At 31.8% G+C, this 17336-nt stretch overlaps 2 protein-coding genes across 2 annotated transcripts in view; both read right to left on the bottom strand.

The window, feature by feature from the left end:
* LOC127710116 (uncharacterized) overlaps positions 1-1207 on the bottom strand; it is a 43912-nt gene extending 42705 nt beyond the window's left edge. Inside the window, exons 1-2 of the mRNA XM_052215860.1 lie at positions 1070-1207; positions 179-305 (exon numbers count right to left, since the gene is read on the bottom strand). Of these exons, the coding sequence (XP_052071820.1) occupies positions 179-180 (2 nt within the window). The 5' untranslated portion in view covers positions 181-305; positions 1070-1207. The remainder of the gene's footprint in view (positions 1-178; positions 306-1069) is intronic.
* A 1318-nt stretch (positions 1208-2525) lies between these two features.
* LOC127709514 (uncharacterized) overlaps positions 2526-17336 on the bottom strand; it is a 32738-nt gene continuing 17927 nt past the window's right edge. The window contains exons 7-11 of the mRNA XM_052215118.1: positions 16058-16199; positions 14122-14247; positions 6685-6932; positions 4715-5015; positions 2526-2692 (exon numbers count right to left, since the gene is read on the bottom strand). Of these exons, the coding sequence (XP_052071078.1) occupies positions 2526-2692; positions 4715-5015; positions 6685-6932; positions 14122-14247; positions 16058-16199 (984 nt within the window). The remainder of the gene's footprint in view (positions 2693-4714; positions 5016-6684; positions 6933-14121; positions 14248-16057; positions 16200-17336) is intronic.

The raw sequence follows: 17336 nt of genomic DNA on the forward strand, positions 1-17336 counted from the left end.
AAAAATGCAAAAATAACGTCATTAAAGAGCAATAACTCCAATATCAAGGAGTCTGACGATTTAGGCCATGTTAACTTATTTGGAGATTTTGTCTCGCTAACCATTTTTGTAGATGAAGCTAGCTCACTTGGCCCTTTGTGCCAGGTGAGTAAAAAAACTAATGTTAAAAGGTGCTTACATTTTTTCTTTTTTCAATGATTTGAGACGATCCACAACTGCAGCAGCTATACATCCAATTAACAATATTGGTACAAATATCAGAAATATTTCCAATCCAAGTAGTTCTACTTCTTGAGGGAAATGTTCTGTATAATAAATATATAAACCAATGAATTTTAAGAAAGTAGTGAGTGAGAAAGGGTTTTATTCCTGGAAAAAAATGTATGGGAGGGTTGGAATCCATAAGACATTTTTTTCTGTGGGAAATAGGGATGGAAGCAAATAAATACAATTGTTTACTTTTTACACATTGTGACTTGGATGGATAGTTGTCATACTGGCACTCATACCACATCTTCTTATTTATAATAACTCTGTTTCAAATGAAAATAAAAATAATGGGTGGTGAGGTTTCAAAAAGCTGTTGCCTAGCTAGCCTCTCCTCCTCACCCTACATTTTCCCCTGGAATCACCCTTAATAGTAAACAACTGTTTACATTTAAAGTATACAGAATTATTACCAACTGTTATGGTATTTAGTGCAAAAGAACAATTGTGCTAACTTGCTTTTATACTTCATTAAAATAAGTAATGTATAATTTCTATATTTTTTCGACATCGAAATATTCCTGCCCATTACAATTGTAATAAGGCAACCCTTAACAAATTCCTGGTTTGATGTTGCCTACACATGCTTTATAGGGTTGGGTAGGTAGGTAGGGATTTTTTTTGTTTTTGTTTGGCCAACAACATAAGTTTCATGTTTTAGACAAGAAAACAACTTTAAGAGCATGAAAAAAACTTTAAAAAAAATTGAAACGATTTGAGTCATACAATTTTTCAGGTAGGCTGCTTTTTAGGTGGGTACGTAGGCAACATCAAACAATTCTAATTTTATGTTTGGCCTAACCTATTTTAACATCATGCCGTATAAGAATGAAAGAATGTAGTACTGTGTATACACCATCTTTACGAACTGCACATGAATATAATCCTGTTTGGTTATCTGATGGCAATAGAGTAAGTTCGCTCACATAACCCTCCCCTGGCATCTGTGATGAAAAAAATAATATATTAAATTGAAGTCGTTCCAGCTGGTACCTGTGATAAAAAAAATACATTCTTTTGAAAACAAATTTAAGATATATTTCTGACATCTCAAAATCTAAAGCCTCTTAAGATGTAATTTTATACAATTTCCGAGGAATATTTTAAAACTAATAAATAAAGAATAATGCTTTAGATGGTCCCATAGAATATTATAATGTTGAAATAGCATATTTTAGCATTTATTTTTACGAAACAAACTTATTAAGTGCAAGTTAGTTTCAAACAGGGTTGATATAGGAAGCACTTACTAGATGATTGCTTGCGGGTGGTTACATTTTCCTAAGAATTTTGTAAGAATTATAAGTAAAATTAAAATTTATTTTAGGGTAGTTGGGGTCTAAAAACAGTGTCTCCAATTGCTCCACATGTGTTTAATTCTAGAACAAGCCCAAGCTACATTTGCCAAAGATCACAATAGGTTTGTGCATAAATCAAATAAAAAATAAACAAACATGGAAATTTTTCTTTCTTTCATCAACCTCAATTTTTTCAGTCATGAATGCCAAGTTCAGTTATGTTAAAAACATTCAAGAGTTATATTTTTGGGGTTCTCTAGTTAAATAAGACTTTCATGCTTATACAGAAAAAATTCCCAATTTCGATTCCATAATCAGTTTAAAAACAATTTGATTCTGTAGGCTGAAACTTTAAGCCTATGGTTTAATACAAAGTTATGTACTCTACAATTTCCTTTATAATGAAACTGGAATCTCTGTTTGGAAACTATGTCTGAAAAGTTCTTAATAATAAAATTGAGAATGGAAATGGGGAATGTGTCAAAGAGACAACAACCCGACCATAGAGCAGACAACAGCCGAAGGCCACCAATGGGTCTTCAATGCAGCGAGAAACTCCCGCACCCGGAGGCGTCCTTCAGCTGGCTCCTAAACAAATATGTATACTAGTTCAGTGATAACGGACGTCATACTAAACTCCAAATTATACACAGGAAACTAAAATTAAAAATGATACAAGACTAACAAAGGCCAGAGGCTCCTGACTTGGGACAGGCGCAAAAATGCAGTGGGGTTAAACATGTTTTTAAATATGTTCCAAAAATATGAAAAATTCACATGTTAACAATACCTAGTGATATTGGTAAAACACAACTTTTGAACAATTGTAACTGAATTTAGAAAAAAAATACCCAGTATCTTTTTTACGTAATTTTTCTGAGAGAGATTTTGATTCCATAATGATACAAAATCTATTTCTTATAAAGGTTTTTTTATTCACTATCTTTAATTGGTAGTATTCTAGATACTTAACTTGTGATTAATTTTCACTAAATTGCTCAAGTCGACGAGAAAATCTTCTTTAAACCATTCCACCATCGAGTTACCACTCTCCTCCTTATAGTCTGTGTAATCACAGCGGAACTTTACTTCACTCTCCTGGTGTTCATATGCAACACTCACACGTTCTATTTAAAAATTGAATCACACTTATAACACAATCCTCTTGTGTAGAAAACTTAATTGTAAATGACAAAAAGCTGCTATTTTAGGACTTGAATTTCAACATAAAAATTAGGAAAAAAAAACCACATAAATGCTTAGATGCATGATTTTTTATTAGTTGTTATTGGCTTTGAACTAGCTGTCAGTATCTGTGAGTACTCGAAGATCTGTACTTAGTGTCTTTTTTGTTGTGGGGATGTATTAATACCCTGCCACTTCCTGTCTGTGTTTTAGTTAGATGTTTTTCTGTTTTGAATCGATCTGATGAGTTAAGCCCTTTTCAACTGATTTTTTAGTTTGTTCTCATGTTGTACTATTGCACCACTGTCCTAGGTTAGAGGGAGGGTTTGGCACCAACAAACAAGTTTAACCCTCAACATTCTGTATGTGTCTGTCCCAATCCCCAAGTCTGTAATTCAGTGGTTGTCGTTTGTTGCTGTATATCATATTTGTTTTTTATTCATTGTTTTGTACATAAATCAGGCCCTTAGTTTTGTCATTTGAATTGTTTTACATTTGTCATTTCTGGCCTTTTATAGATGGCTATGCTGTATGGGTTTTGCTCATTGTTGAAGGCTGTACTGTGACCTATAGTTGTAAACTTCCATATCATTTGGTGTTTGGTGGAGAGTTGTCTCATCGGCAATTGCAATCATACCAAATCGTCTTATTTTTATATTCCCTAAAACTTTGTATTGCCATCTGCATGAAATAGGTAGTTTACTAAGGCTTTTTTGTTGATATGAATTCAACATGATGTCAAATATAAAAAGACAATGTTACTGGTTTTTCCTACTTCTTTGTCTTTTATAGATACTGACTACATGCATATTTTTCATGTCAGGGCCTTTTATAACCGACTATACCGTATGGGTTTTTCTCATTGTTAAAGACCATACAGTTGCTTTTAATTACTTACATCCACTTCATTTGAATTTTAGTGGATAGTTGTCTCATTGGCAATCATACCACATCTCCTTATTTTTATATTTACACAATATAATTGCATTATTATACTCATTTGAATCTGACCCCCTCATAATATCTTGAAACTGAACTGTTTTTTTTTATTTATATTCAAGCTAATTCTGAGACTTAAAAAATTATGAATCAGAATTGTATAAACGTATATATAATATAATATTCAAATATAAAACTGTAACAATGACCGTGAGTTTACACAAAATAAGATAAAATAAAGAATCGAAAACTTAATTTAATGTCAAAACATTTTTTTTTGTTTTTGTTTTATTTTGTATCTATACATCTATGTCTTTTTGAATCTTAGGCTCTTGAGTTTTCCTGATAAAAAGTGCCTGAAATTCAATATTTTTTCGTTTAAATTATAAAATATTTAAGTAACAAAAGCCATTTTTGGTTTTCAGTGCCAGTCTTTGTATGAATCAGGCAATTTAGAAGAATTTCAAAACATAGCCCAAAAAATACCTGCCAACCTAACCATCCTTTTCTGAGTTATAAATGGTAGGTCTTTAATTACTGCTTGTCTGGTAATTTGAGAAAGATCTAGATATAACTTTTGGTAAAAATGATAGCAAATTATGGAGTTAGCTCCCCTTAATTATTAATTTCTTGTGCATTTCGACCAAATTGTATCTTGAAATACCAGAAAAGGAAAAGGAAACAAATGTTATTATTCATGGACCCTTATACATTCTGAACTAAACTAAATGTATACTTGAGTGGGATTTTGTTAGTCATATGTTTTAACCACTGCATGCCTGATTCCCAGACAGATTGGCACTTTCAAAATACATAAATACAAATTAGGGCTGTTCCATAAAAACATACATGGGACCTAGGGAAGGCAACTTAAATTTGCCACTATGGGTGGGTGTGAAATATTGTTGTACAGGTTTAAATGTATGCAGGACTCTAAAATTGCTTCTATGGGTGGTCACTCTGTTTTCAAAGTGCCTTACCTGGTCACCATGCATGTTTTAATGAAACAGCCTTTATATTCATACCTGGATTAGTTAATCCTATAGATGATATGATTCCCATGTCATTTAAGATAGGTTTTGCATGCATTTCAAAAGTCTTATCATTGACTGTTATTTCATGAATGACTCCTTGAAAGCCCTCTTTTATTCCAATGACCATTAAATACATGAAAAGATCTTCTTTTTCACCTCCCCCAATGCAAACTGGAGTAGCTGGGTAATACTCATGTTCAAGAAAAGACACTTGAAATGCACTACCCTCATTGACTCTTAATTCAAGTTTTTGTCCACTAACTAGAAGACTTATGGAATACCATTTATAAATCTGAAAAGATATTTATTCAATAGACTTCTATAAGTATAATGCGAAAGTATTGCCTTTCTGTATTAAGAGGGAAAATAAATAAAGTAATCTAAGTTTCGAAAGTCATTGATATCCTTCAACTTTATATTAAACAAAATACTTAACAATATTGTTATAGAAGGTACTGTAAATTCAGAAATAAATGCATGACCCATTGGTGGCCTTCAGCTGTTGTCTGCTCTATGGTCGGGTTGTTGTCTCTTTGACACATTCCCCATTTCCATTCTCAATTTTATGCATTAGTTAATGTGAATCACTGATTTTCTGATAAAAATGCAAAATTTAATAATGGAATTGCAAAAATTTGGTGAAGGAAAATCACAACTGAAATTATGAATGTGAGATTTTATTATTGCAAACCTAATATAGTTGCATTTTTCGCATTAATAAAAACCATTGCAATAATTTCTGAATTTACAGTATAATATTTGATTTTCTATTATTGCTATTTTCTGAAAGTTTGCTTTGATTTTTTTTGTGATAGTATTTCATAACATGCTTGAGTGATACAGGATTTTCTCAGTCAAGTAGAAAGAGAATATATGATGTCATAAGCCTAGATCATTGGTGTTCCTAGGAAAGCAATGATAAACAGATTATCAATGGTTTTTCAAAGTGGAGCATGTTTCTCGGCTGCATCTCATCTCAGGGCTAAATCTTAACCATGGATGGGTTTACCGGGATTCACGCTTCAGACAGCTGATGATGAGTCCCAGTTTCCCGGGATCGGAATACCTCTTGTACATTTCCCGCTAAAAAAACATTGCAAACACAAGTTATCTTTCTTTGTTTAATACCTGGATGAAAGTGCAAACATGGCGCTTCCGTTTGTTGAAAACCGTGTCAAAATCAAATGAAATTTACGGATTTTACTAGAATTTGAAATAAGGGAACATTTTTTTTGAAAGAATATGGAAGAATTGAAGTCAGACTAATATACTTTTTTGACATTAAATGCCGTTTTATGTACAAAAACACTTGGAATGGACATTGTTCAGTGTAAGGAATTTGTACAACATGGTTAAATTTTTCAAACTTTTGCCGTTTTGGGTTAAAAATTTACGTTTTTGGGTCAAAAAGTTGAATTTCGAGAATTTCATCTATTTAATGCCGAAAATTTGCAAATTTTGATTTTTTATAACGAAAAAAATTATCAAAATATGAACAAAACTGTGAACATGGTGTTAGTGAATAAAATAAAGACAAAAATAACTACAGACAAGTTTTTATTGATATTTAATATGAAGATCTCCCACTCGTGTCATAATAGCAAGGGAAGCCATGATCCTCTCAGAGTAGCTTCTGTCAGAGCGGCTATCGGTGAAAGGGTTAAGGGAACACCTCATACTACTAAAACTCAAATTTAATCATATTTCATGAATTTAAATTTTAATATGTAGATGACAATAAGTTTCATTCATAATATTTTTATATGCATTATCATTTAAGAAGTAATATGTTTATAGATTTGTGACTCTATGATGTGCTTGTCTTATGTAACACATGCCCTTTAAGGTTCATAAAACCTCAACTTTAAATTCATCAGAAGTTTAGTTTACAGAATGTCTTTTGGCTTTTTAAAAAAGTTATTGAATCATATTTATAAACAAATCATGTTTAGAAAACTTACGTTGATATTCAGTATTGTCTCACATTTTTTTGATTGCCCAATTGAAACACACATTTTCATTGTCCCTTTGATAAGTATGATATACACATATGATCCTGCTGTTTTTCCCTTGTTGAAGAATAATACCCCATCAGTTGAAATTGCCAGAAAAACCAGTTCTACTTTTAGAGCTTCATTTGCCTTCACAGGTATTTTGACGAAGGAATTTCCTCTAAACAAAGAATAACCAACTATTCCATTGACAGAGTCTAAAATGACAAAGTGACACATAAATATTCATTTTGGAAGTCTTAAAATAAATGAATAAAAAATAACATTGACAAATGCATGTATAATTTTCCTTCTTTAATGAAAGAACCTTTAGATAGCAAGCTTAGATACCCTTGATATTATAAAGGAGGATTAACCTTACAATGAGGTTTTGCATCAGATTATGCATTTAACAAATTATAATTCTTGTACTCAAGACATTCAGTGACTCATATACAAATAATATCAGTATGCATTTACCACTGTGACAGCTTTCTTGTATTTCAAATGGCTGTTACAGATTTTTTCTAGTAAAATTGGTCAAATTTATATAACTTAAGGCTCTCAAGAGCCTGTGTCGCTCACCTGATTATACTTTGGTATTGGAAATCATGTAAAAATAGATTAAAATAATAACAGATACCCTAATAATATGATTGAGGCCAAATTTGGATTAATATTGGCCCCGTAATTTAATCAAAAATCCTGGTGGCCATCTTGAACAGTAAATCGACAACAAAGTAGCAACACTTCATCAGCACCTCATAAGGAACATTTATGCCATGTTTGTTCTTTGCTCCTCTAAAAGAAGCATTTGTATGTATTTCCCATAGGGTCCTTTGTTAAACTAAGTCCCCCATTGGCAGCCATCTTGGTTGATGGATTTGCTACAAAGTAACAACACTTGGTCAGCACCTCATACGGAACATTCATGCCATGTTTGGTTTCATTCCATTCAGTGGTTCTCTAAAAGAAGACATTTGTATGTATTGTCCTTTGGGTCCTATGTTAAACGAAGTCCCCAGCTGGCGGCCATCTTGGATGATGGATCGCCTACAAAGTTACAACACATTGTCAGCACCTCATAAGGAACATTCATACCATGTTTTATTTCATTTCATTCAGTGGTTCTCTAAAAGAAGACATTTGTATGTATTTCCCATAGGGTCCTATGTTAAACTAAGTCCCCCTCTGGCGGCCATCTTGGATGATAGATCAGCTTCAAAGTAACAAAACTTGGTCAGCACCTCATAAGGAACATTCATGCCATGTTTAGTTTCATTCCAATCAGTGGTTCTCTAAAAGAAGACATTTGTATGTTTTGTCCATAGGGTCCTCTGTTCAACGAAGTCCCCCGCTTGCGGCCATCTTGGATGATGGATCAGCTTCAAAGTAACAACACTTGGTCAGCACCTCATAAGGAACATTCATGCAATGTTTGGTTTCATTCCATTCAGTGGTTCTCTAAAAGAAGACATTTGTATGTATTGTCCTTTGGGTCCTGTGTTAAACGTAGTCCCCCGCTGGCGGCCATCTAGGACGATTGATCTCCTACAAAGTTACAACACTTGGTCAGTACCTCTTAAGGAACATTCATGCCATGTTTTGTTTCATTCCATTGAGAGGTTCTCTAAAAGAAGACATTTGTATGTATTTCCCATAGGGTCCTATGTTAAACTAAGTCCCCCTCTTGACGCCATCTTGGATGATGGATCGGCTTCAAAGTAACAACACTTGGTCAACACCTCCTAAGGAACATTCATGCCATGTTTGGTTTCATTCCATTCAGTGGTTCTCTAAAAGTAGACATTTGTATGTATTGTCCATAGGGTCCTATGTGAAACGAATTATTTTGGCAATAAACAAATCATCTGAACTTATTTTACTTTAAACTTCCATGTCTCATTTTCTTTCCTTTTTTTTCACATAATTGAGTTTACACATTAAAATCATGACAAAACAATAACAATTTTTAACAACTTTCAGCATGACAACAAGATCACTGATCTATACAATTTTCTTACAAGTTAGAAATGAAGGACATTCTACTAATTACGCTCCTTGGCTCTTCGAGGATGTTACTATAGCATTCATTTCCCGATGTACAACGAGGCATCTCATTTAAAAGAGGTCAAAATCCTTGACCTATGGGTATGACGTAGCTATACCTAGCTATAAATACTGCGGCTATTACCTGTGCCAATCATATTATTTTTCAAGCAGCGAGGTGTCTAACTCGTTATAATCTGTGACGACGTCCGGAATTTTAAGATTTTGTAAAACTGAGAACGTTGTTCCAGTAAAAAATGTTTTATAAACATTAGTTATCTTGAGAACTTATTATCCAAGTTCGTTAAATACAATGAATTTTTTCGTTGTTCGTTTTTCTAATCCTTGTTCTAAAAATACACGTGTACTGTGGTGTGTAACACACAGGTGCTTATCACGTAATCGATGGTGGCTTTTTAATAATTTTGACATGTTTTCGTCTAAATAAATTGATACATTATCGTAGTTATTTTAATACTAATAAATCTAGTATACAGAAGTATATGAGTAGAATGTCTTAAATTTCTTTATTTTCAAGGTAAGTGCAAAATGTACGAAGGTGTACTCGTACATTCTTGCTAAATAATGTACCCACGTAGTGACGTACAATTTATAGAAAATGTAGCAAATATATTTGAGATTTTATTATCACAAAATGTTGTGATTAAAAAACATTTCTTATTCCAATATAAGAAACTGTAAAGGAATATGCTAGACTACTTGTCGATATGTACACCTGTATGTGTGTTACTATAAATAGACAAAGTTAGTGATAATACGGAAGGCATTATGTGCCACTTCCAATCTAAGGTATCTGTAAACCTTTGCTAAAGATATGTTATATCAAATAATGTTCAAATAGCTAATTTTTAAAAGCTTATTTGTCCAAAGCAATTAATGAGCCTAGAGACTTTTATAAGTCCTTGGTGTGTCATAAATGTGACAACAGTTCAGAATGAACTTACAATATTGTTGAAACTATCAAGAATATGTACAGAATATGTATATCTGTAATATACAAAGCCATTTAAGGCTTCAAAATAAGTTCTTAGTGAGATAATAAAACTGTGTTACAGTTGAAAAATTTACAGAAATAATATTATGTGACTGATAATTAAAATATCTGAATATTGAGAGGCCAGTGGAATATCACGGCAAACATGACCAGAAATAGGTCGAAGGGGGAACATTAGCATTTAATGAATACTGTGAATTCATTTTTTTTCGTGGGTACCAATGTTCGTGGATTAAGGAAAATTTGCATTTTCGTGGATATTTGATTTCGTGGTTTTCCAAAAGTCTGCATATAACCATACAGCAAATTTGCAATTCGTTGAACATTTAAATTCGTGGTTTTCCAGTCTGCACGAAATCCACAAAAATTGGTATCCAACGAATAATAATAAATCCACAGTAGTTCCTTGTAGAGCATTTAACATGCCACTAACAAACAATTGATTAGGTAGAAACATACTGTAGAAAATAATAGTAAAACAATTATTATTGTTTGAAAAATCTGCAACAATGCAGTGTTTAAAAATGCAAACTTTTGTTGCATAATTCTGTACATGAAGTTAATCTCATGTTTTTTACTATGATTTAAGATTTTATATCTTTATCTTGGCAAAAATTAAAGCAGAGGAGCATTGCTCATTGTTAACATGAGTTCTTTGCTTTTGAAAAAGAATAAGTACAATATGATAATAATGTTGCAAATTGTGAGAAGTGTGATGCCAACATATCAAAACATACTAGTTGATATCAAATATTAAAAAAGAAAGATCATAGGATCTTCTGAAAAAATTATATGATTGACCTGCATTGGTCAGATGTAAATTCCTTTTTTCAAGGATAATTTTTATGATGTTGACATAACATGCATAGTGTTACCGACCATGCAAGGGCTGTATAGTCAGTCAAGGTATAAAATTATTTGACACTTGTAAAATGATACATTCATGTACATTCATTACCATATCTTTATAAAAGATATCCTCATATAGTTGAAATAAGACAATAGAGTTTTTCAGTCTTATATTTTGGCATTGTTATAACATTAATTATGAATATAACAAACAAAGCCTTAGAATAGGTAAACAGTTACTCTTTTCTGAAGAAATAGTTCAAAGTTATTGTTCTCATTAATCAGAACACAATTGTAGATCTTGATCTTGTTGTCTACAAGGTATCAGTAATAGTAAACAACTTTTTACTGTAAAATATAGTTTGAGATACAACTATAAAAATTATTTAGATTCTGCCAAGAAAGGAAGATTCTTTCCAAAAGTCCTATTTTGACTTGCAGAAAATATTGTATAAATGTGCTTATTTTGATAAGACAAATTGTGCTTTACAATCTCAGTAATGATACTTGAGATATGATAAGCTATAATATATATTTATTAAATTGCAAATGGTAGCAGCAACGAATGTTAAAAAACTATACAAAACAGGAAGATTTTTCTCTCAACATGCAAATTTTGCTTTGATGTTGCTGAGTGGACATGAAATATCTGACATATTTTCCTTTTTATAAAAGGAATACTATAATGTACATTAGATATGTGCATCACTAATCTTTATGTGACTAAGTGTTGCCTTGTTATAGGCTAAGTCATATCTCTGTAAACAATTGTATATAATGTTTAGGGGACTAATCTCCTACACATTTTTCGTGTCAGATAGCCAATACTGAAGAAAGTAGTATTACATGAATTTATGTAGAATTTATAAAGTTTCTATAATGATAAGCAAATGATAATATTGCATCTATGCATCTGTATTATTGAAATCCTTGATGGAAATGAAAATTGAAAATGTTGATCTTTCTAGACTCCATGAACTTGAATTGCCATATTGATGCTTTTGTATCATCAGTTTATAAGAATTGACATATTCATGGTATGATATATATATATATATATATTATATATCATTTATATATTTTTATGCTCCATCGAGAAATGCAAAGTATTCTATAAAGCATTAGAATTTGCAAAGCAAATTACAAACTTATATTTTGAATATACAGTGCTACACTGAATTTTCAGTTCAGATAGAAATTACTTTTCTTAATTACATGTAGTTATATTGCTCTAAATATAACATAGCCATATATAACATTAGATGTATATATATAGAAAAAATAGTACATGTAAGATGTATCATAAGCATATTGTACAAAGGAGCAGTTTAAGTCTTGACTGATAAAGGTTAATATACAGAAATAGTTATATTCCTTCAATATCCAACATGTGTATGGATATCAGGATGGGTGAAGGTCATTTTCAAATGTTACAGTTTACAATGAAGTATAAACTTTGTAACCCTTCTCCAGTTCTTTTTAAGAAAATTATCAGATTATCAGATGAGTGTGCACAGAACAGTATTACTTAAATCTTAGGATTTTTAAAACATGCTGGATCAAGTTTTAATTCTGGATATATTGATGTATATTAATTCTTATAACATATGATATTAAATAGCTACACTGTTTTTTGTAAATTTGTTTACACTTAATGAAATATCATAACGATGATACTTTTGAAATGATTTACTTCAGAATGGTACATTAGATGCAGTATGTATATGTAGACCTAGTCTGTATGAAGTGTTGTACTTTTAGATTCAATTTATTATCAATACTGTTTGATATATATTTATATTACTCATATACTACATACTCATTGTCATAAACAAACATGGAATGTAAATTTACTGAACCAGACATCAAATACTATATTGCAGTTGGTATATTCCAGATACAAATGAATAAGAAGAAATTTGTAAATATAGTCACTTTATTAAGTGTCCTGAATAAGAACTACAGTAGAGGCTGTTCATCTTTGACATCTACATGTAGTTTTAAATAAGTCAACCTTTACTTAACAGGTGACCTTAGTGTGACAGTAATCACCTATTTATGACTTTTTAATATGACTCAGAGAGGAGTTTTTGATTGCTAAGTTATGTTAAAGTTATGAATATTAACACTATTTGAAGCTTTCGTTGCTTACTTGAGCTTTTGAATCAATTTTTCTGTTCTTACAATATCAAAGACAGACTGAATTGCAAATGTCATGCAAAGAGATAATACTTGTAGAACTTGCAGTGACAGTTTTTAGCTAGTAAATATACTAGATATTTTACCATGGATTAATATTAGATAAATCATGTATACATAATATTGAAAGCTTCAGAATTCTAATGAAAATCTGTATCTGGCTGTGTTTACATCGTTATTTAAACTACTGTCTCCTGAATTTGTCTTCAAATTCTTGTTTTTTCATACACATCTGAACTACAGAGAGTGTCATGTTAGAAGAGTACAAAAATAAGGGCTAAAGAATTAAACACTTTCAAATATTTAAGAAAAGTGTTGCCGAATAATATGTCAGTAGATATTTAGATATACAATTAATGGTTTGTAAGCAAGTATCAGGCAAATGGTATTTTGAAACTTCAAAACTTGTTATATAGATATAGGAAGATGTGGTATGAGTGTTATGCTCTTTATATAGTTAAGAGAATTTGTCTTGAATGTATAGAATAAGTTATTATTCTTGAAAATAGTGAAATTCAGACTACAAAATATATTGAGAGAAATATACATTTTGTTGTGTTTTCATTTTCAAAATTACTTTAAATGTTTTTGAAACTATCTTTTATACCTGGACTAACAACACTGGTACTTTACCTTAATATTTAGATTATATTTATTATTAAGTCAGAGAGATAAGTTAGATTGACTACTATCTTAGTCTCCAGTATATTCTGGACTGATTCAGCAAATTCTGATTTGCTCTCTGTTAGTTGTTCAGGGAGCTACTTGTTTGTGCCAACACTTTGAATATGCTATAGTAACATCCACGAAGAGCCGAGGAGCGTAATTAGTAGAATGGACTCTCATCCAAGTATAACTTGGAATATGAAGGATGAGAGTCATTCTAGTAATGGAGCCTGAGGCTCAAGAGGATGTTACAATTTACCCACCCAGTTTGGAGGGTACTGTTTGCCCATCCCAATTGTTTTGGTTGCACAAACAAACTTTGAATCATGATTGGCACAGGTAATAGCCGCAGTATTTATAGCTAGGTATAGCTACGTCATACCCATAGGTCAAGGATTTTGACCTCTTTTAAATGAGATGCCTCGTTGTACATCAGGAAATGAATGCTATAGTAACATCCTCTTGAGCCTCAGGCTCCATTACTAGAATGACTCTCATCCTTCATATTCCAAGTTATACTTGGATGAGAGTCCATTCTAACGCACCTTTCAATTTAATAATTTTACTTTCTGAAGCATAGATCATACTTGACATTTACATTTATTGATCCGTATTATAATTCTACTTACCTGCTTTAAATATGACATTTGTGTTGTTTTTTGATTTTTTAGGAGAAGTAAATGATCTAGATCTTTCTTTTTCCAATGCATATTCCTTCAAATTCATTCGTAATGATGCTACATCTCCAGAAAATGCTGTAATAATAATTCTGTACTTCAAACAAAATTAAATAAAACTGAAAAAGTAGAGTGCTTGTAAATATTAGTTAGCTGTAAAATTAATGTAATAGAGGGTTGCTGTTTAGGCCAAATAAAAATATATGTGTGGTTCCAGTTACCGTACATTCTGAAAAAAATAGTGTCGGTATTTCAGCATTTTTCTTCCTTTTTTTTTGGATTGTCAAAATCCGGAAAAAAATCATGTGTTCACCAAGTCTGATTCCGGTATTATACATGCCCCTACCAGAAGTTCACCATTTTCTATATGTATGGTTGTAAAAAATAAACAGATATGTTACGTTTTTAGTTAATTTTGTTGCATTCTGTTAAGAATTTGTTGCATTTTTAGCCGAAGTGGATATTTCTTATGGAAATTCAGATGACAAAAGTCTGTGAATTTAATTATTGAAATTCACATTCCACAAAATGGGATTGTTGGAAATTAATTTTTCAGAAATGGAAAAAAAAGTTTAGGTCAGGGGGTTTAAACTAGGATCAGTCGGGTAACTGGAACCACACATATATTTTTATTTGGCCTTACAAGGAAGCTTTCCAACAAGAGTCTCCATATGGTAATGTTGAAGTCATCCCTTCTAAAGTTTTAGTGATGCCATCATGAATTGGATGTCCATTTATTCAATACTTATGCCTCAGAAAACGACCAATATTTTGTTATTGTCATAGCCACTATCTGGTCCTCTTTTCCTTAACTGTGGCATTATCTAACGGGACTTCCACCTAATATTAACAAACAATCCGTAACATGTAGGTGCTGCTAGTGAAACTGCTGAACCTTCCAGAGCATATGAGGTGACACCCAATTTTTGATTTGGTTCATGTTTTCTCAATCTTTAGTTTTTTACCAAATGTTTTGTGAATATGTCTTTTCCACCTTGGTGTTTTTTTGTTTTTTTTATTTATGATTTTTAATTGCTCCCTTGGTACTTTTCACTAAAGCATCATGTCAGACGACAATCATGAAATGATAGTTTGGTTAAAGGTTTTAGAATATCTGTGAAACAGTGTGCCACTTGTCAAGAACACAATAGTTGCTCACATTTGGCTATATCTTGTAAACATTTGTCTAAAGGGTCCATTATTAAATCTTTGATATATATAGATTCTACCACTGCATTGAGTGTGATACAATATATATTTATCCACTCGAGACAGTTAAATTTTCAAATTTAAAACACGAGGCTCGCTGAGCGTTTTAAATATTTAAAATTTAACTTCGAGAGTGGATAAATATCGTATTACACGAGATTTGGTGGTGGAATCTGTTTCTCTAATGATTTTCAAACAATACGCAGGCAAATTTATTCCTTCTTTTCGAATGATCTGCAAAAAGATGTGTTCTTTCTATGTGACGTCATCAGGCATGGTCGCCTTTTTTCATGCCGTCACAATAGGAAATTCAGAGGAAAGCAAGAAAATTCGACGTCATAATCGGATTTTAACCAATGAAGAACTGAGATCAAACGAACCACCCGTGGATTAAATTTTTTTTTTACAATAGGTGCAGAAAGGGATAAATTAAAAAGAATTAGAGAAAGGTATTTTATAGAATAATCTAGATGAATTCAAAAGAAATTTAAATTCAAGATATACTACAGTATTTAAGATGAGCTAGGTTTACTATATATATCTTGATTTATCACTGTTAATATTAAAATGCTGGATGCACACAATCATCTGCTGTGCATGAACTGTATGTTGTTTAGTTAAGAAAACTACAACCTTATAGCTTTATGCCAAAAAACACAATAAAAAACACTTTACTCACATCCAATTCGAGTAAATCCATCAAAGTTGATTTTTATTTTCTTGTCAGCCTCCAGCTTTGTTTCATATTTTTTGCCTTCATCTAATCTAAGAAACATTCGGTCTTCAGATAGATGTAAATATATGTTGTGCCATTTCTTTGCCTAGAATAAAGATATACATATATATATATATATATATATATATGAGCTCTTGATGTCCATGGGTTTTTGTGTTGTTAGGTTCCTGGATACAAGAAATAATAAAGGACTATAAAAGCATGTGATGCAGGTGATTGTTTTGAGGTTCAATAAACAACAAAAAAGGGTGTCAATTTTTTACTCGTGGGGATTTTGTTTAGGATTACTTATAACATTTAAATGCCAGTATTTGTTGGAAACACCATTTCTTTCTTAAAATTCAATACTGGAAGAGATATACCTCACAAAAAAACAATAAAATATATCATTGTAGTGCAAAAGAACAAGGTATTCTCCCATGGACTTGAAGGGTTCATGTTGCTTAATCTTTAGTTGTCTGCTTTGTGGGTTGTGGACTTGTTTGATTCTTTTTTTTTTTGGCTCTTAGCCATGATATATATTTTTTTTTAGCTCATATGGCCCTCAGCCTTTCTCTAAACTTAGTGTATGTCTTTCCTTGTCTGTTGTCCTTTGTCATAATTAACTTTTACAAAAATCTTCTCCTCTGAAACAACTTGATAGATTGGGACCAAAATTGACAACAATCTTCCTGGGGATAATGTGTATTTTCAAAAATGTATATATGATCCCATCTATTATCTTGTAAACTATGTTATACATAAAATGTGACAGGAGCAGCAATGTTCAAAATGTCTAGATCTACCAGGGAATAAGACTTACATTTTCCAACTAGGGGCCCAACCTGCCACAATGTGAAAAACAACATAAACACTTTGGGCATTTTAATAAAAATTTTAGGGGCCCAACCTGCCACAATGTGAAAATTAACATAAACACTATGGGCATTTTAATAAAAATTTTAGGGCCCAACCCAAATTTTAGTAGCATTGGCTACTAGGCCCCTGCTAATCTTTTTCCCTGTCTACCTATTTAGATAAAAATTGTAACATGACTCCTTATGGTAGTTATTGCCCTTAAAAGACCTTTTTTTTAATTTTTGGTTATTATGTTGAAATCTATAATAGATAAAGAGAAAGTGAAAATGGCAAAACATAGTCATTGCATTCCTTAAAGGAGTGATCTCCCTTGAATGACAATTTTTACCCATTGTTGTGGTTTTTTTGCCAAAGCTAATTTTAA

This window comes from Mytilus californianus, unplaced genomic scaffold (genome assembly GCF_021869535.1).
Source record: "Mytilus californianus isolate M0D057914Y unplaced genomic scaffold, xbMytCali1.0.p SCAF_7, whole genome shotgun sequence".
In the NCBI taxonomy this organism is placed as follows: Eukaryota; Metazoa; Mollusca; class Bivalvia; order Mytilida; family Mytilidae; genus Mytilus; species Mytilus californianus.